A 23,682-nucleotide genomic window follows, 5' to 3' on the forward strand; every position below is an offset into this window, starting at 1 on the left:
TTATCTAAACTTCATTTTTTTTGGCCATTTGAAACATGACAAAATAGAAAGAGAAAATGTAAGTAATGAGATACTTAAAACCATTGTAACATCTCTTGCCATAAACAACAAGCAAGTCATTTAGTTTTCTCTCTCGTCCAGAGCATTTTGATGAAGGGATGTTTTTCTCAAGATTTTGGAGTCAAAGAAAAGTTGAGAGAGGTGGAGCGTCGGCCATGTATGTTAATGTTGAAGGAGACACCCTAGTTAACCAGGCCGCACCACCAATCGTTCAGTTTCCATGGTAGTCAGCTGCTGCACTGGACAATAGATGGAAGCTGACCTCTCGACCTTTAACCTCTATCCAAACATTGATTGATATGGACATACAGTTACAAGACCTGCACTTTGAGAGAGTCAGTCAAAACCAAAAACTGCAGTCTATTACTTTGTATGTGGTTCTACTTGTTTCTCTAAATACTCCATCCTGTTGCTCCTGCTTCATGCTGGTCAGCTGTGAGTCATGACAGGCTAACTGATTTCTATTCTTTCTGTGCGTCCTCGCTTGGTCAGTTTGACTGTTACCTGCTTCCTTTGGTGCAGCTTGATAACATTTATGTCCAAAACAAGCTTTATAAAATCTAAAGTTTATCCTGATTTGCACTAAGAGATATATTTTATAAAATCCCTGTGTTGTATCATGTGGTCATCTTCTCCTTGGCCTGGTTTCCCACCATTCAACCCTGAGTATTGGTATTTGTGAAAATGCTTTTTTAAAAAAAATAATTTTTACTGTTAATCAAAAGTCATGCATTTTGCTTGCATAAAGGGTTTTTCTCTGTGCCTTCAGGAGTGAGCGTCTATTGGCTTGGGGACTATGTGTTTGTGGAGAGTGGGGTGGGGGTCAGGGTGAAGTTCGACATGGTCAACACGGTGTATGTGACGGTGACCTCTGAGCAGCTGGGAACCACCAGGGGACTCTGTGGAGTCTTTAACAACAACGGTGATGGTAAGAGTAACCACATGCATGTTCACTACGGTGTGCTGAAGCTTTCCACGTTGTTTGGTTTCTCTAAGCTACGTTTGACTTGCTGTCTGTGTAAACGATCACAGATGATTTCACCACGATGACTGGAGCCGTTTCTTCATACGCTGCCAGTTTTGGCAACTCGTGGAAAATTCCAGACCAGCACAACGAGGTTCTGTGATTCAAACATTTCTTTTGAGAGAAATTTCTTCACCACTTTCATTTTTCAGTTTAGTGTTTGGCTCTTTCTCCTAAATTATGATGCTTTTTGTTAACTTCTAAAGTTGTGCAAATACAGCTGTAGTTGCCTAAATGCCCTTCACACGAGGGACCTTACTGACTGAGGCTGGTTATTGGTCCATCAGGACTGCAGTGATGCAGCTGAGCTCGGCCACAGCTGTGATGTCACAGGAGATCCCGCTCTACGCCTGCGGGCAGAAGCAGTGTGTCGTCAGCTGCTGGAGAAACCATTCACACACTGCCACAGCCAGGTCAGAAACTCAGGAAATGAAGTGAAGACACACACTCATCAGAATGTTGTGAGCTACTTCTAATCTCCAGGTTTCACAAAGCTTTGGCCTGGTGATGTTGTGTTTAACCAGTTTAGATTTATCTTTAATAACAATACATACTTCACACAGATCTTGTATTTTGTTATCCTGGTTGCTGCTGGATCCTAACCTGAAACAGTTTTTTCATCACCTGATCAACTGTTTTAGATCATTACCTAAAAGAACCTGGAAACAGACGTAAACGTTCAAAAAAAAAAAAAAAATCTATATGTCTCCATAGAGAGGAAACTCGTTGTTGGTGTTGATCACCTAAAAACTTCTACTTCTAAAAAGCTGTCAACATTTCCAATCCTACATGCTCATCATGATTAAGAGAAATAAACGTGTTTAACCTTATTTAAACATGTTTAAATGTGTTTAACCATCAGTTTTTGTCTAATAAATCTATATATAATGTCAAAACTCTTCAAATATATTAAATGGGTAGTGGTAGATACAAATCCCTTGTACATGTACAAGGGAAACTTTAAAAATGGGTTCTCATGGTCTGAGGCCCAAAGAATGAGGTCATTAGCACGACTCTGGAGAACCTGACTGCACTTAGGAGATGATTCAACTATTTGATTGAAGCTTGTTGAACCTGAGAGACATCTAAGAGTTGCAGGTCACTGACCCTCGAGGACCTGAATTGCCCACACCTACCCTAATACCCTAATCATTTGCTCTGTCTGGGTCACTCACTGGGGCTAGTTAGAAGAAACGTTTTGGTGAAATTAATAGACTACTATGAACCTATTTTATTCAACCCATAGTGGTTTATAGTTAAATGACAAAAGGCTGTGTCTTTAACTCACAGGTGGATCCAGGAGCCTACATGGACACCTGTCAGTATCTGTACTGCAGCCTCCCACCCAAAGAGAGGCAAGATGCAGTGTGTGACACGCTGGCCAGCTACAGCAGGGAGTGTGCTGAACAACACGTCATCATAATGTGGAGGACCGCAGCACTATGTGGTACAGAAATATAGGATTTTAATATTTGACTTAGAGACAAAAACTGTGAATGTTATTATCCTCCTCCATTATGTCATGCAAAAGCAGCAGTTTGGTTTGACTGTGTTTTTTTCAAAATGCCCCTTGTCCCACCAGGTCGTGTCTGCCCCAGAGGACAGGTCTTTTCAGACTGCGTGTCCTCCTGTCCTCCGAGCTGCGCTACACCTCGCCCCCCAGGGCCTGCTGCAGCCGTGGGTCAGTGCAGAGAGGAGTGTGTGGGGGGCTGCGAGTGTCCTCCTGATCGCTACCTTTACCAGGGTCTCTGCTTGAACAGAGAAGACTGTCCCTGTTTCCACCGCAGGCACATCTACCAGCCTGGGGACAGGATACAGATGAGATGCAACACCTGGTGAGAAGCGACTCTACTTGTCCTGCAACAGCATCCCAAGAAGCCTTTTGGATGTTTTTCATTCTGGTCCTCCATAATGTCTCCCTATTCCCCCAGTGTGTGCAGGGCAGGTCAGTGGGCGTGTACAAGAGAGAAGTGTGCTGGCCAGTGCACCCTGATGGGGGCATTGCAGGTGACCACATTCGATAAAAAACGGTATGCACTGCCTGGTGGAGACTGTGCTTTCATCGTTGTGGAGGTAAGACACAAACGACAGCGCACATAGTGATGCATGCTAAGACGTTTGGGTGGATGCTGACTGCTGTCTGCTCCCATTTTTGTGTCCAGGACTTTGTGGACAGGAAGTTGGCGGTGGCAGTGCGTTGTGGAGAGTGTGCAGCTGGGGATGGGGCAGGGGGAGGAGAAACGGGGTGTTTAAAGGAGATAACAGTGACGGCTCTGCACACAACAGTCACCGTTACACACACTGGTGAGTTGGCTAAAAAGTTGTCAGGAGTTGGCATAAATATGACATGGTGTTGAAAATGTCAACTAACTGAGTAACTCTAAGGAATAAATATGAATAACAGAATTATTCAATGTTTTATATTCCAGTCAAATTTGGTGTGTACTTATTAATTTTTAAAAATATCTTTAAAGTGGGAATACCAAGTAAAAACAATGTATTGATGTGACAATGGTTCTTTACAAAATTCTTTGCAATGGCTCCTACATTAAGGTGCATGTTCATCCTTTCAAACTAGACTGAAAAGGAGGGGAAACAACTATCTGTAGTAAAACTAGATGTTAGTCAACACAGGAAACTAATGTTCAAGTTGATGTTAGGAAATAAGCAGAACATCTGGCTTCTTGGAACGAAAATGTGCAGAAATAGGGCTGGATAAAGAACTTTACTCAATACTGTTTGTTCACTGGATAAGGCAGCCATAGAGAAACACACAACAATTGTGGGGTGTGATAAGATGTTTCACTGATGAACTTTACTAATTGTGCCAGAGTATATTCTTATTTAGTCTTTTCATATCTAGGCACATTCACTTTCACCATTCACATAGTTTCATTCTCAAATATCACTGACTAAACAAGCTATATTTCACACCAAACAAACATTTGTTCTCAGATTTGATGCTAGTCTAACAAATGTTCTTTGCCAGTTTCTGCTCCTCTTGCTCACAAAACTCATTCTCTTGGATCTGTTCTCTCTGTGGAATGTGTGAGAGGCCAAATGAGTAATCCTGCTGTCAGATGGAAAACAAATGCTTCTGATGTGTGTGTGAGAAGTCTATTTGCCTTTGGTTTGCTTCCAGTTACACATCCAAAGCTTTGTGACTGCCCCTTGCATTGATGTGTCTATTAGCAGGTCAATAATTGGAGTCCATTGCAGAGACCCAATAGTGGTGAGTACGGACGGCTTGGAGAGTGTGGCAGGTTGCCAGTTCATTACCGGGAAACACAACCATTCACACACACTTAGGGACAATTTAGATAGATCAATTATCCTAGCATATATTTTTTACTTGTTGGAGAAAGCAGGTACCTGAAGTAAACACACATTCACTTGGAGATGCACATAGTAAATGGCCTGCATTTGTAAAGCATTTCATCAAATCCAGAGAAACTGAAAGCTCTTCACACTATATTCAGTAAGTCATCCATTCACACGCTGATGGTGGTAAGCTACATTGTAGCCACAGCTGGCTTGGGGCAGTGTGACAGAAACAAGGCTGCCATGAATCAGACCCACCTCTGACCAACTGGCAAGGTGGGTGATGTGTCTTACTCGAGGACACAATGTCTTTGACAGACGGAGCTGGGGTTTGAACCTGTAACCCATCAGCTACAGAATGGACTGCTACTATCTGAGCCTCCCAAAATCTCTGCTTTAGGACAGTATTGTTCTTTTTAGGCACCGTGACTCTGAATGGCCAACGGGAGATGATGCCTGTGGTGACTGGAGACCTGGTGTTGCGCAAGGCCTCCTCTTCATTCATCGTCATCCAGACCTTTGGAGCCCAACTTCTATGGTACTTAGATGGATCCTTTACCCTCCTCAGCCTACAGCCTGGTTTTGCCAACAAGGTGATACTGAGACCACATGTGGTTCTTTTCTCAGACGTCCACTTCTAGAAAAACAGAGTCCTGAATGCTTATTTGGTTACCTGCTTGAAGAAACAAGTTGCTTTGTACGCAGTCATTTCTATGTGAATGTTCTTTAGCAGTGGTGAATGGATGCACGTGTTGTGTTTAAGGTGCGTGGTCTATGTGGAACTCTGACTTGGAGCCAGCATGATGACTTTACCACGCCAGAGGGAGATGTGGAGAACAATGTTTTATCCTTCGCAGAGAAATTCACAAGTGAGCCCTGCACCCTGCCTGGAGGAACTCCAGCTGATCCCTGCTCCACATACACCCAGAGCAGAATCTATGCCCAAACAGTGTGTGCCGTCATACATAGTCCAGTCTTTCAGGTCAGTGTGTACGAAAAGAGTTTTGTCTTCCTACCTCTCTCTACTTGATCAAACAATCGTCACACCTCTACCCTGCAGGTGTGTCATGACGTAGTGGACAGGGAGCCATATTTCCGTCTCTGCCTGTCGGAGGTGTGTGGTTGTGTTCCACAGAGGACATCATGTCACTGCACCGTCCTCACTGCCTACGGCCGACACTGTGCTCAGGAGGGCGTCACAGTCCAGTGGCGCAACCAAACACTCTGCCGTAAGATGGTCCCCGGCCCTCTTATAAAAGATCACTTTTTTATTTACAGTTCAACTTGTCTGGACAAAATTACACACAATTGGTACCTCTAACTAAGTTGCCCACTCATTGTTAAAAATAATTGTTTGCCTCCCAGATGCACGTATGTTAACAGTAGATCTCTTCCTACCCAGCGGTCCAGTGCACAGGGGGCCAGGCGTACCAGGAGTGCGGTCGTGCCTGCGGTGGCTCCTGCTCAGACCAGCGTCAGGGCTGGAGCTGTGACGAGTTCAGTTCTGAATCGGGACGCAGCGTGTGTGTTCCAGGTTGTCAGTGTCCAGGGGGACTTGTGCAGGACCAGCAAGGCCAGTGTGTGCCTGTCTCTCTGTGCCCCTGCATGGAAGGCGACAAGGTGTATCCAGCAGGCACTGTGGTCCAGAAAGGCTGCAACACTTGGTATGTAGAGAGGTGAAGGAAATGACACAAATGATGTCAAGTCGGATATTTCTTAATTTAAGTCTAAGCCAGAACAACAGTGCTTAATCTTTACATGTTGTAGGGTATTCACACAAATTCTCCAAGATTTACTTATCTTGTGTTTTATTTATTTATTTATTTTGTGAAAATGAATAACACATAAAGATAGAGTTTCCAGAGTTTGAAAACTCTACTAGGTCTTCAGGTGGAATTATGTGCTTTGGTCAGATCATACTAAGATTTAGTTTCTCAGCAAAAATCCTCTAGGGACGTTTGTCATTATTACACATAGGATACAATTATGGAAAAGTGCCTCCTGCTCGATGTTAAGTAAGATCTTTCACACTGTGGTTCTCTTTCTCTTCAATTGGTCCGGACATCTTTAGTAGAGATTTGGAAAACCGTCAGAAAACCGAAGGTTATTGGGAAAGAGTCATGGTCCAAGAAAAATAAGGCCAAATCAACATAGGGATGGTTCACCAGACACAATATATTTATTCCAGTGTCATCATAGTCCCCAAACCTGCAGTCAACTGAAACGATTGGGCCATTTATCAATCATTCTGATTCTCAGATCCATCATTTAGTGTAATTTTTTACAAAAGTGAATAAATGCTAAATGTACATTTAATCCATTTGAATGGATTAAATGAAGTGACTCTAGTTGAACATCATATTTACATTAAATCTAATACGGGTATTATTTAGCACCCTATGTATGATGACCAATAAACATAGCAGACTAGCTCAATAACAATATCAATATATCAAAGAAAGAGCAAGACACTATAGATGGCCTGATCACTGTCTGATGTGGTTCTATGTCTGATATGTAAGAGCATATCAGAAAATTAACAACTTTCTGATATGCTGAGTTTATATGTGCCGCTTTCACCATCTGATGGTGGAGATGAGGTGTGGAAATCTAGCTGCTCAAAGTTACTAGAATTAAACATGAAACTAGAATGTGACACGGAAAAGATGTTTTCAAACTAATGTGTTGATAAAAGTAAAACGAAATTATGCAAATGTGTGAAATGTTGCCATTAGAGCATCGCTCTCTTTCAGAGAGTATGAAGACACGTTCTGTCTGAAGAGGAGACCCTGTGGTGAGAGAGCTCTGATGAAATCACTCTATGATCCTGCTCCCTGATCCAGGATAGGTTGATTTCATTGCATTTCCTCACCACATCTCACCGCATGCAGTTTCCTCAACCTGCCCTCTTAGAGCCTGTAGCGGAGCCGCCTGATCTGATATCTACTCTAAGCTTTATATGCAGTCGACATTGTCTTTCTACTGCCGACAACAATCTGTCTGTTGAGCTGACGCACTGTACTGCGAAATGGCTAATGATTATATAGATAAACAAAACCATATACATTTAGTGCCTCGAGCGACAGTCAAAAGGCAGCAAAAGGATTATGATAAAAGCTGAGCACGTTTTGTTGGCATGGACGTTTATGGATGTGTTGTAAACCTGCCTGAGAGAACAGAAATGTAGCAAGCATGAAAGATCAGGAATGTATTTCAGTCCACTCAGCAGGTTTATCTGGAAAAAACTTTCTGTGTCGCATGCAGGAGTTACAGTTTTCAGATAACCTTTAAAACCTTCGTGAGCAGCTAACATTGTTCTCCCTCGCTTTCCAGCGTGTGTGAGCAGGGAGCGTTTAACTGCACCCAGGAGCTCTGTGAGGAGGTACAACAGTGCCCCCGCTCTCTGGTCTACTCTCCACGCTCCTGCCTCCTGACCTGCTCTAGTCTGGAGCCTCCTGGCCATCAGCCTGTGTCCAGCGTCTCACAGTCCAGCTGCAGGGAGCCGCTGTCTGGCTGCGTCTGTCCTCAGGGAACTGTCTCTCTAGTAGGTGAAAATTCACATTAGCCCTTTCTGAGGGCTAAATGGGATAGAGAGAAGCAGCTGCTCCTCTATCCCCTTGCAAAAGTATGAAAGAAGGCCATTCCAGCAGTATGATGCTGCCACCGCCGTGTTCTATTTGATGGATGTTGTAGGGATCATTGCAGTTTCACTTTTTATCCTCACATTCAGGATATTGCATGTCTGAACAAAACGATTAATTTCACCTCACAAGATCACCTGTGTGCCATTCACAACTTGGCTGGAGGAAAACTGGAACTGGGACTTCTTATGTTTTTTTGGGTTTTTTTTTTAAACTCATAAAACACACATTTACCTGTGGAAATGTGACCATGTACATGTACACACATGTTCACATGTGCTTGTTTTTGAGAGAGGGAGTCATTTGGTGAATTGCAAAAACTCAGCAAGTAAAACCCAGTTAAATAGTTCAGAATAAGACAGTAAAGCAGGCGAAAGTTTTTAAAGCTGGTTTTGTTCTGGTATACATTTTCTGCCAGGGTATCGGGGTGTTTTAGTTTTGCTTTTGGTTCTTCAGTTCTGATTTGGTATCTGTTCTTATTTTGGTTCAGATCAGCCTATTTCTGTTTTCTTTTGGTTCAGTACTGTCTTAGTTGCTACTCATGTTTCTTATTTTTAGTCATTCTTTGTAGGTAAATTCATTTCGTAGTTCCAGTGTACTCTCCTTTGCCCCCATTGTACAACTTTCTCTCTCTCTCCTCTCACACCTGCAAACCGTTAGCTAATTAGCCCAGGTCCATTGTTCCAGCATTCACTCTCCCAGTAAAAACACCTCTTCTCCTCTCTCTCCTCGCTGGTTCCTTCTGTAACTCCATCTGTTATGTTCCTCTTTATCCCAGTTCCTAGTTTTGTTCGTCTGGTTGCTTGTAAGTTTTGCCTCATCATCATTATTTTTAATTAAAAGCCTCGCCATCCACTTGATGTTTCTGTCTCTCTGCATATGGCTCCACTTCAACCTGAAAACATCAGTTTTTTTCTTCTTATGTATCATTTCTATTCCTTTTAACCAGAATGGAATAAACAAGTTGCTAAGTCTTCTCTTCACTCAGGCAGACTACTGTAATCCGTCCATTAACTCCTAACATGAAATAGTCCAAATTTAGCTTGAGGCAAATTTGAATAAAGATGAAGCTACTGAAGTTAACACAATAAAAACTTGTAATGAATAAAGCATATGTAGATGGTAGGATGGCCCTGGAGACATGGCAGCAGCAGAGCACCATGATCTGTGCTCCTAACTCTGCATCTTCACGTTTCAGGAGGATCGCTGTGTTCCGCCAGAGGAGTGTCCATGTCACCATAATGGTCAACTCTATTACGCCAATGACACCATCACTAAAGACTGCAACACATGGTAACATCCACAGCTGTGGGTTGGCATCCCCACCCTGTAACTCCACCAAACAAAGTTTTTTTTTTTTTTTCCCTGCAGTGTGTGTAAGGAGCGGCGCTGGCACTGCACCCAGACCGTTTGTGCCGGTGTGTGCGTTGCCACCGGAGATCCACACTACGTGACGTTTGACGGCCGCTGCTACTCGTTCCTGGGTGACTGCCAGTACGTGCTGGCCCGGGAAAACAGCGGCTTGTTCAGCGTGACGGCGGAGAACGTGCCGTGTGGCAGCACCGGCGTCACCTGCACCAAGTCTGTCACCCTCAGCCTCGGAAACACGATCATACACCTGCTGAGAGGTAGCACACTCACCGACCCCCCCACCCCCCTCCACACACACACACACACACACACACACACACACACACACACACACACACACACACACACACACACACACACACACACACACACACATACATATGCTGTTGGGGAAAAACTTGATGAAAGATTGACGTAACAGACAACCAGTGGTGATTCTTGCACAGCAGGCAAATAATTAAAGTAAGAAAATGACTTTAAATGACTGACTATTGCTTGGCTAAACAAGCAATAGAAAACTAGTTTGGGCCACAACTTACGCAACACTTCTATTTTTCTCCTTTTTCTTATGCCACCCTGGGTAACGACTAGAGCTGCATCATTGCAGTTTTCTTGCTGATTGCCGATTACCAATTTATAAAATGCTGGACCTGCCGATTCCGATTTTGGCCAATACTGATTTTAATTTTGCCTGGAATGTTGCTACAAATAGCAAGAAAGTTGCTGAGTTGGCATCAGTAGAGTGAGTATTGTTAACTGTAAATGGGGTCATGACCTGGTTGGCTGGTTTATCAGTCATAATGTTCCCAAATCGCTAATGGGAGAGCAGAAGATTTTTAGACCTTTGCTGAGGTAAAGTAGATCCAGGGATCAGATTGGCTTCCTCTGTAAGTATCGACCAATCACTGATCTCCCAATATTAAGGAAATTGGTGCCAATAAATTGACTGGCCGATAAGTCAGTGCACCTCTAGCAATAACTCATATTACCGTTCTCAAAAGGCATCACTGCAGCCTTTTCAGGACTGTTCATGTCTGTGTTCATACATTGGTGAAATGACCAATAAGAGCGCCTTTGTTTGTTTGATTCTAACTTTTAAACTTGAATTCAAGGATTTCTTAAAGAAACCAGTTTGTTACCTTCAGTGGACAACTTTTTCCATCACATTTAAGATTATTTTAGAGGGAAATGTACAGAATATGCATATTTTTCATCAGCATATGTTTCCTAGGAAGCAGGAAGGTAGTTTAGTGACTTAATTTGTCTCGTCTGTGGCATTCAGGTAAAGCAGTGACGGTGAACGGAATGCCTGTTTCCTTACCAAAGTCCTACAGCGGCAGTGGTCTGGCTCTGGAGAGAGCAGGCATATTTGTCACTCTCTCTTCCCAGCTAGGAATCACCTTGCTCTGGGATGGAGGTAGGCCGACTTCCAGATCAGGGTTTTCTTTCTCACATTCAGCATGTTGCCCGTAATAGTTCTTGGTGTTTGCTATTGAAAGCTAATCCTGTGTTGTTGTTGTTGTTTTTTTCCACCAGGGATGCGTGTGTATGTGCGCTTGGCGCCCCACCTGCGGGGTCAGGTGGAAGGGTTGTGTGGGAACTTTGACGGAGACACGGAGAACGACTTCACAACACGGCAAGGAATCACGGAGTCCACGCCGGAGCTGTTTGGAAATTCATGGAAGGTCAGCCCTTCCTGCCCCGACGTGGAAAACCAGGACCTCAGAGATCCCTGCACTGTAAGCTCACCATGGACATCCGTTCGTGTGTTCGTTCTCCCAGCGGCACAAACTACCGCTGATAACAGTTGTTGCCTTTTCAGCTGAATCCCCACAGAGTGACCTGGGCCAGGAAGAGGTGTGCAGTGCTGACTCAGGAGCTGTTTTCACGCTGCCATGCTGAGGTTTCCTTCCAGCAGTATTATGACTGGTGTGTCTTTGATGCTTGTGGGTGAGTGACACGACTAATCACAGCGTTATGGCTTTGAGATCTGCATTGTGCATCTAGTAGTTCTGCTGCCTTGAATGCAAAAAAACCCCTCAAAATACAACGGGGTTTGCATTTCAGAGTCTTTTTATTATTTGGGGAGATTTTTTTGTTTTATTTTGCGTTACATATTTTGTAATACCTTCAAGGTTGAGCATGTGTTTTGTTTGCTCTGCTGGCGTGTTCAGCTGTGACTCCGGTGGGGACTGTGAATGTCTCTGCACAGCTGTTGCTTCATATGCAGAGGAGTGCAACCGGAGAGGAGTCTACATCCGCTGGAGGTCTCAGGATCTCTGCCGTACGTCACATTCACACACCAAACACTCCCTGAATGTCAAATGACACGTCTTAAAATTACACAAATTGTCTATAGACAAACATAGACAACATATGTTTGTCTATGTTGAAAAACATAGACAACTTCCATAAAATAACTTTTTGTAACCCAGTGTAGTTGCCCAATAATTGTGCACATATAGATATTCTCCTAAGAAAGCCACAACCTCATGTCGTCTGGTGAGCCTGTATTTAAGGAGCTTCTGCTTCCATTCCCTGCAGCTCTTCAGTGTGATAAAGGGCAGCTCTACGATCCGTGTGGTCCAGCCTGCACTCCGTCCTGCCCTGGTGTCCAGCAGAGTCCACACTCTCAGTGTGGGGTGCTGTCCTGTGTGGAGGGCTGCTTCTGCCCTGCTGGCACAGTCAGACACGGTAACAAAAAGATGTGCTACTTAAGGTGTAATTATTTACAATAGGTCCAAAAGGGACATACAAACTACATAGCAGTACTTTATACGTATATTCAAAAAAGACCCAGCTTTTATTTTGACAGTCTGATTCTGGTTATCTGCATGTGAAATTGCATATATAGCTTCTTAACTAAATATTTTGCGTTGGCAACCTAAATAAATAGCTACCTAAATAATTAGCTTGTTTAATTTGGAGATAAAGACTTAGTTTTGAACTGTGACATTTAGAAATGAATGAGAACATTTTACTCTTCTTTTTTTTCTTATGACAAGCTAAAAAAAACAAAATATTGCTGTTAATGTTTTACTGTAACTTTTCAAAAAGCACCCTATAAAATTATGTAAAATAACCAAGAAAAATCTTTACAATTTTGTTCAGATAAGGTTCGCAAAGCTTAAATTTCAGAACAATATGCTTCCTATCGCTCCGTAGGTGACAGCTGTATAGAACCCACCCAGTGTCCCTGTGAATGGGAAGGCTCCATGTTTCCACCTGGAAGTGCCATCACCAATCACTGTCAGAACTGGTCCGTCCATCTAAAACCATGTGGAAAAAAACAACAACAATCTATTTTAATGTTAGACAAACAGTCGGCCTGGAAATCTGACACCTGTTGTCGTTTTGTCCAGTTCCTGTGAAGAGGGCGTGTGGCGCTGTGAGGGCGTGTCTTGCCCTCCTCCCCCGCCTCCTTGCCTGGAGTCAGAGTTTTCCTGTGCCAGCGGACGCTGCATCTCCTCTCAGTGGGTGTGCGACAACGAGGACGACTGTGGAGACGGTTCGGATGAGGTCTGTCCATCCACCTGCTCCCAGGAGCAGTTCAGATGTGCCAGCAGCCCGAGGTGATTCCTGACCCCCCGCTAAAACAATCCTTCTGACATCAACATGTGAAAACGCAGCCCAGCTGATTAATAACTGGATAGAAAAGGTTGCTTAATGGGAGATTTTTTTTTTTGTTCACAATTTGAACCAGGTCAAGTTAAAACTGCCATATTAAGAGTTCTGGGTGCAACTAGCCCTGTCACAATGACAAATTTTGCTGGACGATAAATTGCTCCAGAAGTTATTGTGATAAACAATAATATTGTTTCTTTTGAGATTATTTTTAAGTAATGTAACAGTAATGGCAAAATTAAAATGCAAGAGCACATTCTGAAAGATCAGTAAAATTAATGTTTTAATGGAACTGGAAGACTTTTTAAATATCCAAAATAAACAACACAACACATAAAATGAATTATGAATTCTCTGAAGGACAAAATTGTCCTTCAAAATAAGGGCTAGTTGAGACTAAAGCAGCAAACTGAAGAATTTTATCATCCAGCCTTTGGTAGAAAGAGAGAATAAAAGAGATAAATGATAAATCATGCCAATAGAAATGATTGACTTTGTTTTAATTGATCTCTCAGTAAATTAATAAATCAATAATTTATTTATAATTGTGACAGGCCTAGGTGCAACATAGTTACAGATAGATTTTTTTTATTACCTTAATTGAAAAATGTGTATATTTTTATACTTAATTATTGCTCTGACTGAGTTGTTGCTTCACCAAATGCCTTTTTTTTGAGTCTGTCTGCTCCAGTTAGTGATGAATCGATTACCAAATTAGTCAACAAGTATTTCAATAATCGACTCATCACGATTAATCCGATTAATGGTTTCAAATAAATAAAATATTTGCTGTCATGAGTCAACTGCGGAGTCAGTTTTACAGTCAGTCTTTCTGCAGGACTAAAACTCTTAAAGTGAATTAAGTGAGATAACCTCGACCTTGCAGTGGACCATGTTTGAACCTGGCTCTGCGTTGTGATGGCCACCCAGACTGTGCTGACCAATCGGATGAGGAGTTCTGCGGACCCCCCACCCCGGAGCCTCTGTGTCCTCCCAGAGAGTTTCAGTGTGCCAACGGAAAGTGTCTTCCAGCCAGCCGTGTGTGTGACGGACGCCTGGACTGTGGCTTCGCTGATGGGTCTGATGAGCAAGGTAAACGTACATAGAGAATTTAATTTTTAGCTGGTTAATAAATTAATTTCATGGTGCGTTTTATCCGTGTTCATCCTGTTTCTTTTTCTCTGTTTGCTGATGTGTTTTTATAAACTGCTCTTCTATTGCTGTGTGCTGTGATCCATCACCTGTTCAGACTGCGGTGTGGTCTGTGATGAAGGGGAGTTCCTGTGTCCAGGAGGACGCTGCATCCTCTACATCCACCGCTGTGACGGCCATGATGACTGTGGAGACCTCAGTGATGAAAGGGGGTGTGTTTTCCTGTTATTATTTACATTTTTGAGATTTTAAATACATTTTTTAAGCATCCAAGAGACTAAAATTGGTTTATTTGTATAGTTTTTCTGCTAGTGTTAAATTAATGCTAATATTTCAAACAACTCGCAGTGTTTTTTCAGATTTACTGAAAAACATCTTGACGCTACGCAGCCAGCTTTTTCCTTATTGTTTCTGTGACCTCATATTACGGCCGTGTCCTTTTAAACGGTTTATTCTGGTCTTTTAAGGTTTCTCATCCAGAATCTCTGATTTGCAGGTGTGTGTGCTCACCAGGAGAGTTTCAGTGTCCCGACGATCGGTGTGTCCCTGCACACACACTCTGTGATGGACACAGAGACTGTCCTTCAGGAACAGATGAAGCTGTCTGCCCAAGGAAAGGTGAACAGCAACATTATAATGTCTAGTCTACAGACAAGACAATGCTCAAGGCTGGCTCTATGGCAATTAGCTTGCACAAGAAAAAAGACCTGGAATAGATGCAAAACAATGCAGTCGATGCTTGATTAGTTCATATACTTCAGTTTTTAACTTCTCTAATTTTTAAGCTAACTTTTGGGTAACTTTTTTGGAAGCATCAACAAGTCTGAATAAAACAGAAAAGGAACCTCAAACTCTGTCTTAGTGCATCAGTCACCAACCGGACACAGCTGGTTTGGCTTGTTTGATCAAAAGTATGACACATGGCTGACACTGCTAATGTGCATACCCCTTTATGCACATTAGCATAAAGGGGTATGCACCTTTATGCTAATGTGCCTTTAAAAGCATTGAAGGCACATTAGCATAAAGGTTTAAAAGCATTGAAAAAAAGCTTCATTTTTCTCTGTTCTTACCTCATGTCCTTTTAAACTATATATTCTGGTCTCTTAAATTTAAGTGACCCAACATGTCGTGTGTTTTCTTGGCATTGCAGTGACCTGTGCTCCCCATCAGTTTGCCTGCAGCGATGGCTCATGCGTTGCCAAAACGAAGCTGTGCGATGGAACAGCGGACTGTCCGGGCCGAGACGATGAGAACAGAACCAGCTGCTACTCTGGAATCACTCCGTCACCTGTCACACCATCTTCAGGTAATAAATGATCTTAAATAAATAACTGTTAGAAATAATGGCTAAAGAAATCAATTAAGTATTATTACTCTTTAAGGTGGTACTCATCTTTAAGTTTTTAAAGTTCTCCTCATGTGTCATCATCCAGTTTGTAGAAAATGGACAATACCTGATAAACAGTGGGTTCTTGTTTGTAACAGCCAATAATTGTTACAATTGTAATTCTTTTTTCCCCGCATATGTTTACAGCTGTTGTTTGACTGTGAAGGTCTTCCACAGACCGGCTGTTGGTCTCTCTCCTGGCACTGGCCTGAATGTCGATCATACCAACACAGAAAAAACAATCTCTGTTATTCTGTCACACCTTCTTCTTTAAATTTTCAGAGTAGAGAGTTCCAAAACAAAATGCTACAGGTTGTAGGCAGGAGTGACGGTCTGAGACATGCCCTGAAATACTTTTTGAAAGTTCATTCAACGAGTCCTGGCTCTTTCCAAATGTTTACTGAATCCTAATCTGACAGAAAGTGATCTATCTGCAAAGAATCAGACTTCTGTGCATCTCTAAAGGGACCTTAACTTGACATCTTCCAAGATAAATGTCAAGTTTTGTCATTGAAAGCTCCCTTGGTGCAGTTTGTAGGTCCTATGAGTTGGGGTGTGCCAGCGGGGGGCAGTGTGTGCCTCAGGCGTGGCGTTGTGACGGGGAAACGGACTGCGTGGACGGCAGTGACGAGCAGCAGTGTGCTGCTCCCTGTGGACCGGGCCAAGCGCTCTGCCTCAGTGGGGACCAGTGCGTGGATTACCAGCAGCTCTGTGACGGAACCCCCCACTGCAGAGACTCATCTGATGAGAGCATCAACACCTGCGGTGAGTTTCTAGTGATGCTAGTGTGAGCGCATCGGTTCCACAGAGGAAATGTTTTAACATTTTGATTAATTGGAAACAAACTGTCCGTCTCCCAGGCTCCGTTCGGATACCATCCTGTCCGGGGAGCTTCCCGTGTGACAACCGCACCTGTGTGAACGTGACCCAAGTCTGCAATGGCGTCCCAGACTGCCCACGCGGCGACGATGAGTTGGTGTGTGGTGAGTTCACATTACATGAGGAGAAGAGGGCGATAAAGTGAAGAAAGTGGGGAAGATGAGATAATAGAACATGTTATTTTGCATTGTAGGAACTACCGGATTCAGAGAAACAAGTTAGTTTGGAACCTTAGTAATTTGAAAATGAAATTTGACATTGTTGATTCATTGCAAAAGGATTCAGGAAGCAGAGGATATCAGGCTATATATATATATATATTTTTTTTATAGCAGTGCAAGTTGTATAGTAGGATTTAGTTTTTTTCTTTCTTTTTTTGTTTTGTTTTGTGTCATGTGGTCCACACTCTATACCGGTTGGTGGCAGTAATGCTCACCCAACGTTTTTGCCAACCGCCAATAAATTTCAAGAAGAAGGAAAAAGGGGGTGGGAGGTAGAAGAAAGAAAGATGGCGAGAATTTAAAGAATTTAAAATACAGTGTCTTGCAAAAGAAATACTATTGTTTCTTTTCCATATCCTGTCACGTTACAACCACAAAATCCATTGTATTCTATTGGGATTTTATGCAACGACTAACACAAAGTTAGATTATACTGATGAAGAAATGCCTAATGATTTAGTTTAGGAAGAAACTAAGATTAAAAATCTAAAGTCTGGCATGCATTTCTAGTCAGCCCTCCTAGTCAGGACTTGGTAGAGCCAACATTCGCTCTGATCACAGCTAAACGTCTCTACAGTTATGTTTGCCATCGTTGTACATCTTTGAACTGTCATTTTTTACACGTTTCTCTTTTCAAACTTGCTTAAGTTCAGTCAGATTTCTTGCCACAGCCTCAGTCACAGTTTCTTAACTTAGGTCTAAACGTTAGGCCACAATTTCTACTTCCTAGACCAGGACTTTTTTTGTTTAAAACTTATTTTCTTCCTTCTTGCCATTCTACCATAAAGACCAAATGTGTGAAGTTAACAATTCTGCAGCGACTCTAGAGTTTCCGCTGATCTTTTGGCTGCTTCTCAGGTTAATGCTCTTCTTATTCTGCTTGTCAGTTTAGATGAACAGCCATTTGGTTGGTCTTCAGTGTACCATCCTCCATTATCAAATAAAGCAGTGACTGTGGATCACATCATCTGAAAATGGAAGCAGTAAGGTGGAAGGTTTATAATTTGCAATAATTTGTCTTGCAGTAAATATCTCCTCAGCTTTCTCTCTGATCTGGGTTCTCTGTTCCTTAATCCTTATGAGGCTCTTTGTTCCCTGATGTTCTCTAACAAACCTCTAGACTTTTACAAAACATTTTTATTAATACTGGAATTATTGCAGCCAGCTGTACTCTAAATATCAATTCTAGGACTTCCGAAGGAAGCTCTTATGGCTTGATTTTTTTTAGGGGTATATGAGTAATGCTTGTGAAAATGTGCACCACACTTTAAAGATTGTTATTGGAAAATCATTTTGTAAATTATGTATTCTTTGTCCACTTTGTTGTAATGATCTGTAAAGTCACAAGAAAATATACTAAAGTTAACGTTCAAGTTTCAGCAGGAGTTGGAAAATTAATTTCATACACAATATCTGACACTGGAGACACTCAAAAGGAAGAAATATGACGGTTGTCAATTGAAACATCTGTTTGCTAAAACGTTGAACATGTTCTTGTTCCAAGATCAAACCGTTTCAGCAGCACCCCCTAGCAGTCGAAACGTCTCTGCGCCCTGCTCTGAGTTCACCTGTATGGATGGAAGCTGTTTACCATTTAACAGGGTGTGTATCTAACCACCATGTTAACCAGCACTGGCACACAAACTTCTTTAATAAAGTTGGTGATTTGATGAGCAAAATCAGAAAAGAACCATGTATAAGAGTTAAACATCAGTTAAAAATGAAACATTTTTAGACGTTTCAAAATGAAACTTTTTGGATTATGTCAAACAATTATTGAGAGTGTCTTGATGATGTCCGACATTGTTCTTCAACAGGTGTGTAATGGTGTAGCAGAGTGTCTTGACTCTTCACTAACCCCATCTGGAGGGCCCACAGATGAGCACGGATGTAGGACTTGGGGCTCTTGGGGCCCCTGGAGCTCCTGCAGCGCCTCCTGTGGCTCAGGTACCATGAGCCGGCGGAGATCCTGCCCCCCTGGTGAACCACTTCACCGCTGCCTGGGCCAACACACGCAGAAGCAGCAATGCTTCAACACCACCTGCCCCGGTAAGCAGATGGAGAACAACTATACTGTAGATATTTGTTTTTATTAATTAGATTGAGAGTGAGATGTTATATGGTCGTTGTTTTGCTTGTCCTCAGTGGACGGTCAGTGGTTGCCATGGAGCAGCTGGTCCAGCTGTTCCAGTGGTTGCGGTGGGGTACAGTTGAGGCTCAGAGACTGCAGTCCTCCTCGCTATGGAGGTCGGCGCTGTTCCCAGCTCCCCGGACCTTCTAACATCTCCACGGAGATCAGTAAGGACTCAGCGATCAACATACAGCTCACAGGACTTATATTTGTGGATGTGATTTAGAGTTCCTCTATTATCCTGATGAAAATCACATTTATTTATTCATGACATCAAATGACAAGATCATTTTAAGAAATGTAGACGTTACCAGCTTGTCTTCAAAGTGTCTGGTTGAGCTGTAAACTGTTTTGAACTTAGTCTGAATCAAAGTCATGCATCATTTCAGAAAGTCTGTGCAGGTGACTCAATTAACGTCTGCAGATTTACAAAAATGAACCATTTCCACAAAGTGGCATCTGCATTTATCACATTAAAGCTTTATTTTTCCCAGGAAAATGAAAGCAAAGCACTCGTTGGTAGAACAGATAAAAATGCTAAGCCCCCAAAAAGAAAAAAAGAAAAAGATTTAGAGTAACGTTTAAAATGAGTTATATTATTATATGTTTAGTATGCTTTTAGAATGTGCTGTATTATATATATATACTGTAGTATGTGCAGTTCTTGATCTGTTTGGGTCACACTATTCAAAAGACATCCCCTACTCAACCCAAGGGAGCATTTGACTCCTAAAATGCATTTTCCATGTATTTCTGTGTAACATAAAAACATTCAAAGTTTTGCAGAAAGTGTCTAGTAATAGTATTGCAACAAAAAAAACCCTGACGGTTGGTTTTATGGTCCTACAATCATGGGATCATAACATTAGTTCCACTTCTTGTTCTCCAGAACCATGTCCTGATGATGGCTGCACTAACACCAGCTGTCCTCCTGGCCTGGTGAGGCGCCGCTGTGCTCCATGTCCCTTCTCCTGCGCTCACATCAGCAGTGGGTCGACCTGTGACCCTGGGACGCCCTGCTTCTCTGGTCGGTTGACACTTTACAGCACAGGAAGAGTTTAAATTGTGATTTGAAGTAATCACGCCTTCAGCCAACTTGGAAACTGTCGCTGTGAATCGTCACATTTCCCTCTTCGCCTTTAGGCTGCTGGTGCCCTGAAGGCCAAGTGATGAGCCACACACAGCAGTGTGTGTCACCCGGAGAGTGTGTGTGTGAGGTGGCCGGTGTTCGCTACTGGCCGGGTCAGCAGATGAAAGTGGACTGTGACCTCTGTGTGTGTGAGAAGGGAAGGCCTCAGAGGTGTCGGCCCAACCCAGACTGCTCAGGTGGGATACACACGCGTTTGTTTCTCTGTTTGCAGAGATTTCCAGTTGACTTCCATTCACTTCCTTCTTCATCTTACCCTAACATTAACCCGAACCCTTACCAGTACATGCCTAACCATAAACCTAACCAAAAGTCAGTTCACACTTTAGTCCTAAACCTGACCCCTGACCCAAAACCAGCACTTCCTCTAGTGATACCAAAGTCTGGTCCCCACAATGTAATATGAGTTAGGAAAGTGTGTAAACACATGATCCATTCTGTTCTGATCCCACACGTCTGTTTCTGACCCCCTTAGTGCACTGCGGCTGGTCATCATGGTCTGAGTGGGGAGAGTGTTTGGGCCCCTGTGGGGTCCAGAGTGTCCAGTGGTCATTCCGGAGCCCCAATAATCCAACCAAGCATGGGGATGGGAGGGTGTGCAGAGGGATTTACAAAAAGGCTCGCCGGTAGGAATCATCCATTTCACTTTCTGTTATTTTATATCCTTTGCATGATGTTTGTATGAATAATTCATCAATATCAGAGCCATCACTTTAGGGCAAATAAAGTCGAGTGAAAACAAACTGTTCTTGGAGATCACCTTCAATCACTGACATCTCTGCTGGCTGCTTCTTGCTGTCCAGCTGGGCATTAATCCGTTGCCACGACGACACTTTGTGTACCGTGTCTGTGTGCAGGTGTCAGACAGAACCATGTGATCAGTGTCGCCATCAGAGTCGATCCCATGTAGTTGGAGAAAGATGGAAGGTGGAGCCCTGCCAGTTATGCCACTGTCTTCCCAACCTCACTGTGCAGTGCGCCCCCTACTGTCCATACGCAGTCACTGGGTGCCCTATGGTGAGAGAATATGTGTCAGAGCTACACTGTGTTCATTGTGAGACTGGGCTGAGAATCTTAGTTTTAAGCAAAATTGTACATTGAACATTTTCACCATTGGCTCAGAAATAGTACTTATATTTCTTCTACATTCAAACATATTCACTTAAGTGAATATTATTTCTTTTTCTTTTTTATTCATCTTTATATGAACCTGAGTCACTGACACTGTGATTACAGGATGTTTCTTTCTACTGAAGCTTCTCGCCTGAAGCCAAAGTGAAAAACAATATACTTTTTTACAGAGTTCCTCTGGTTTTGGTTTGTTGTTTCATTTAAATATTTTAGACCATGGAATATATCTTAACATCATCCAAAGACCAACTAAGCCAGGGGTCTCAAACTCCAGTCCTGGAGGGCCACTGCCCTGCAACTTTTAGACGTGCCTCTGCTGCACCACCTGAATAGAATAATTAGGTCATTAAGACTCTGGAGAACTGATCTACACAAGGAGGAGGTAATGAAGCCATTTCATTCCAGTGTTTTGTACCTGTGGCACATCTAAAAACTGCAGGACAGCGGCAATGCAGGACTGGAGTTTAACAGCTGTGAGTTAAGCAAATGCCAAAATTGGTGATTTCACAAAAGCCTTTAAACAAACATCATGTAAAATCATGGAATAGCTGTGACTTGATTTACTTAACTGACTCCTGTAGAATCAATAAAATAACCTGTCTGAGACTTTTTGCCTACTTGGTGGTGTCACACATTTGCAACACATCCTGCTAGGACCGAGCCATTGACGTCTATCTTTAATATTAAGAATTGTTTGATTATCACATTTAGACATTAAAAATAAAAAATCATAGAACTCTGAATGGGGACGAATACTTTTTCACAGCACCTCATAAAGCTGTGTATCTTTTTTATTTTTAAGGGTCTAAAGCTCATCAATGGAGAGGGGAACAGGTGCTGCTACTGCCAAGGTAGTTTATCAATATATATATACATATTAAAGGGAGAATATGGATATTTTCATTGGTCAGTTCTACATGGTTCTGTCTCTTTTTTTATTAATTTATATTCAGTTTATTTACAGTGGTTAAATAAGTATTGAACATATATTTTTCTCATTTTTTAGTATTTCTTATGGCTTCACTGACATAAAACGCACACATAGGATTTCTGCAACAACCCAGGAAACCTGGTGGTACAAAGAAAGCAAAGCATATACTCATACCCTATCTATTGAGAAATGAACTGTCAACCTAAGACGACCAGACAATTATTAGGAATGGAATAAGAAGGAAAAGGGACAATGACATTAGATCTTAATTTCTGTCCTTATGCAGTGACACACTTTAAGACATAAACCTTTCATCCCAACACACATGGACTATAAATGAATCATCACAGGCAGCATGCGTTCTTCACAGACACGATGTTTCACAAAATGTCCTTCACAGACAATCCACTTTTAAATGTAACATCTTTGTCAAGATAATGAACAGTGTGAGAGAAGAACAAATGTTACATCATTTACTGTTCGATTTTAGACCCTTGAACATAATTTGTTTTTAACGATCTGTAGGGGAAAATGGGACAGCGATGGTAACAGAAACCCCTGGCGTTATGACATCCAAACCCAGGGATGTTACTCCCGTAGTACCTACATATCCATTTCCACCTGGAGGTTGATGTCTTATTTTATACTCATCAAATGTTACAGCACATTACCATTCAGTATATTTAAATAATTCATTCTTCCTGTTAAGATGAGTGTTGGGTTCCTCTGGGTGTCCAGACCCTCCCAGTGTCTAGTTTCACTGCCTCGTCGCACCAGGACGGCCACCCACCCGAAGCAGCACGTCTTCATGGGTGGGACCCCCGTAGAGATCTCCAGGTACTTCACACATTCTTAGCTTTCTCACATCTAACCTGATCAGGATCATCAATCCAGTCTGTATTTAACTTAATCCTTTAAGTCTTAAGCTCTCCTGGAGTAACAAAACATAAATGGTAGGCATTTTATTCACAATCAGATCAAGTCATAAAACCGACACCGGTTATTTTCTGTTTGCCTTTCACATACAGGGCTGGAGTCCAGAGCCAGAGGAGTATAAAGACCTGCCACAAAAGAGACGCGAAGGACAGAGTGTCAACACCCAAAGCCCCTACATACAGATCGACTTACTCAAACCATACAACATCACTGGTAAAGATTCCCACAGGTGCTTTCAAACAACTGAAATTGAAACTGCTGATTCAGTGTCTTGTGTTTAATTCTGTGAACCAGTAGCTTTGTTGTGTGATTATTCCTCGTTCATTTATTAAAATATGTGATGACTGATCTGATTCTAGGTGTGCTGACCCAGGGAGGTGGGGTGTTCGGCACCTTCGTGTCCAGCTTCTATCTCGAGTTCAGCCATGATGGAAAACGTTGGTACACTTACAAGGAGCTTCCTTCTGATGCGCCACCTAGAGCCAAGGTCAAAGATCAAACAACTCAAAACGTTCAAACAGCTTCCACAGTTTCCACGTCGTCAAATCAATGTTTCTCTGCTCTTACTGCAGGTTTTTCTGGGTAACCATGATGATCGAGGCGTGATGGAGAGTAGACTGGAAAGGATAGTGTCGGCTCGGTTTGTTCGACTGTTCCCTCATGACTTCCAGAATAGCATCTATCTTCGGCTGGAGATCATGGGCTGTGGTGATGGTCAGCAGA

At 42.5% G+C, this 23,682-nt stretch overlaps 1 protein-coding gene across 1 annotated transcript in view; it reads left to right on the forward strand.

Annotated features, from left to right (window-relative positions):
* sspo (SCO-spondin) overlaps positions 1–23,682 on the forward strand; it is an 83,796-nt gene that overhangs the window by 4,142 nt on the left and 55,972 nt on the right. The window contains exons 8-47 of the mRNA XM_023326399.1: positions 830–988; positions 1,093–1,178; positions 1,372–1,497; positions 2,375–2,531; positions 2,667–2,919; positions 3,016–3,157; positions 3,247–3,388; positions 4,826–4,998; positions 5,169–5,387; positions 5,466–5,634; positions 5,808–6,069; positions 7,739–7,949; positions 9,245–9,339; positions 9,418–9,674; positions 10,700–10,834; positions 10,954–11,156; positions 11,240–11,367; positions 11,592–11,701; positions 11,962–12,111; positions 12,583–12,676; positions 12,780–12,989; positions 13,928–14,133; positions 14,291–14,405; positions 14,690–14,811; positions 15,347–15,502; positions 16,115–16,348; positions 16,444–16,566; positions 18,188–18,285; positions 18,501–18,732; positions 18,829–18,981; positions 19,704–19,841; positions 19,958–20,140; positions 20,437–20,587; positions 20,819–20,978; positions 21,895–21,943; positions 22,549–22,650; positions 22,733–22,860; positions 23,052–23,172; positions 23,319–23,446; positions 23,532–23,673. Coding sequence (XP_023182167.1) covers positions 830–988; positions 1,093–1,178; positions 1,372–1,497; positions 2,375–2,531; positions 2,667–2,919; positions 3,016–3,157; positions 3,247–3,388; positions 4,826–4,998; positions 5,169–5,387; positions 5,466–5,634; positions 5,808–6,069; positions 7,739–7,949; positions 9,245–9,339; positions 9,418–9,674; positions 10,700–10,834; positions 10,954–11,156; positions 11,240–11,367; positions 11,592–11,701; positions 11,962–12,111; positions 12,583–12,676; positions 12,780–12,989; positions 13,928–14,133; positions 14,291–14,405; positions 14,690–14,811; positions 15,347–15,502; positions 16,115–16,348; positions 16,444–16,566; positions 18,188–18,285; positions 18,501–18,732; positions 18,829–18,981; positions 19,704–19,841; positions 19,958–20,140; positions 20,437–20,587; positions 20,819–20,978; positions 21,895–21,943; positions 22,549–22,650; positions 22,733–22,860; positions 23,052–23,172; positions 23,319–23,446; positions 23,532–23,673 — 6,222 coding nt within the window. The remainder of the gene's footprint in view (positions 1–829; positions 989–1,092; positions 1,179–1,371; positions 1,498–2,374; positions 2,532–2,666; positions 2,920–3,015; positions 3,158–3,246; positions 3,389–4,825; positions 4,999–5,168; positions 5,388–5,465; positions 5,635–5,807; positions 6,070–7,738; positions 7,950–9,244; positions 9,340–9,417; positions 9,675–10,699; positions 10,835–10,953; positions 11,157–11,239; positions 11,368–11,591; positions 11,702–11,961; positions 12,112–12,582; positions 12,677–12,779; positions 12,990–13,927; positions 14,134–14,290; positions 14,406–14,689; positions 14,812–15,346; positions 15,503–16,114; positions 16,349–16,443; positions 16,567–18,187; positions 18,286–18,500; positions 18,733–18,828; positions 18,982–19,703; positions 19,842–19,957; positions 20,141–20,436; positions 20,588–20,818; positions 20,979–21,894; positions 21,944–22,548; positions 22,651–22,732; positions 22,861–23,051; positions 23,173–23,318; positions 23,447–23,531; positions 23,674–23,682) is intronic.

The sequence above is a fragment of the Xiphophorus maculatus genome, chromosome 21 (assembly GCF_002775205.1).
Source record: "Xiphophorus maculatus strain JP 163 A chromosome 21, X_maculatus-5.0-male, whole genome shotgun sequence".
In the NCBI taxonomy this organism is placed as follows: Eukaryota; Metazoa; Chordata; class Actinopteri; order Cyprinodontiformes; family Poeciliidae; genus Xiphophorus; species Xiphophorus maculatus.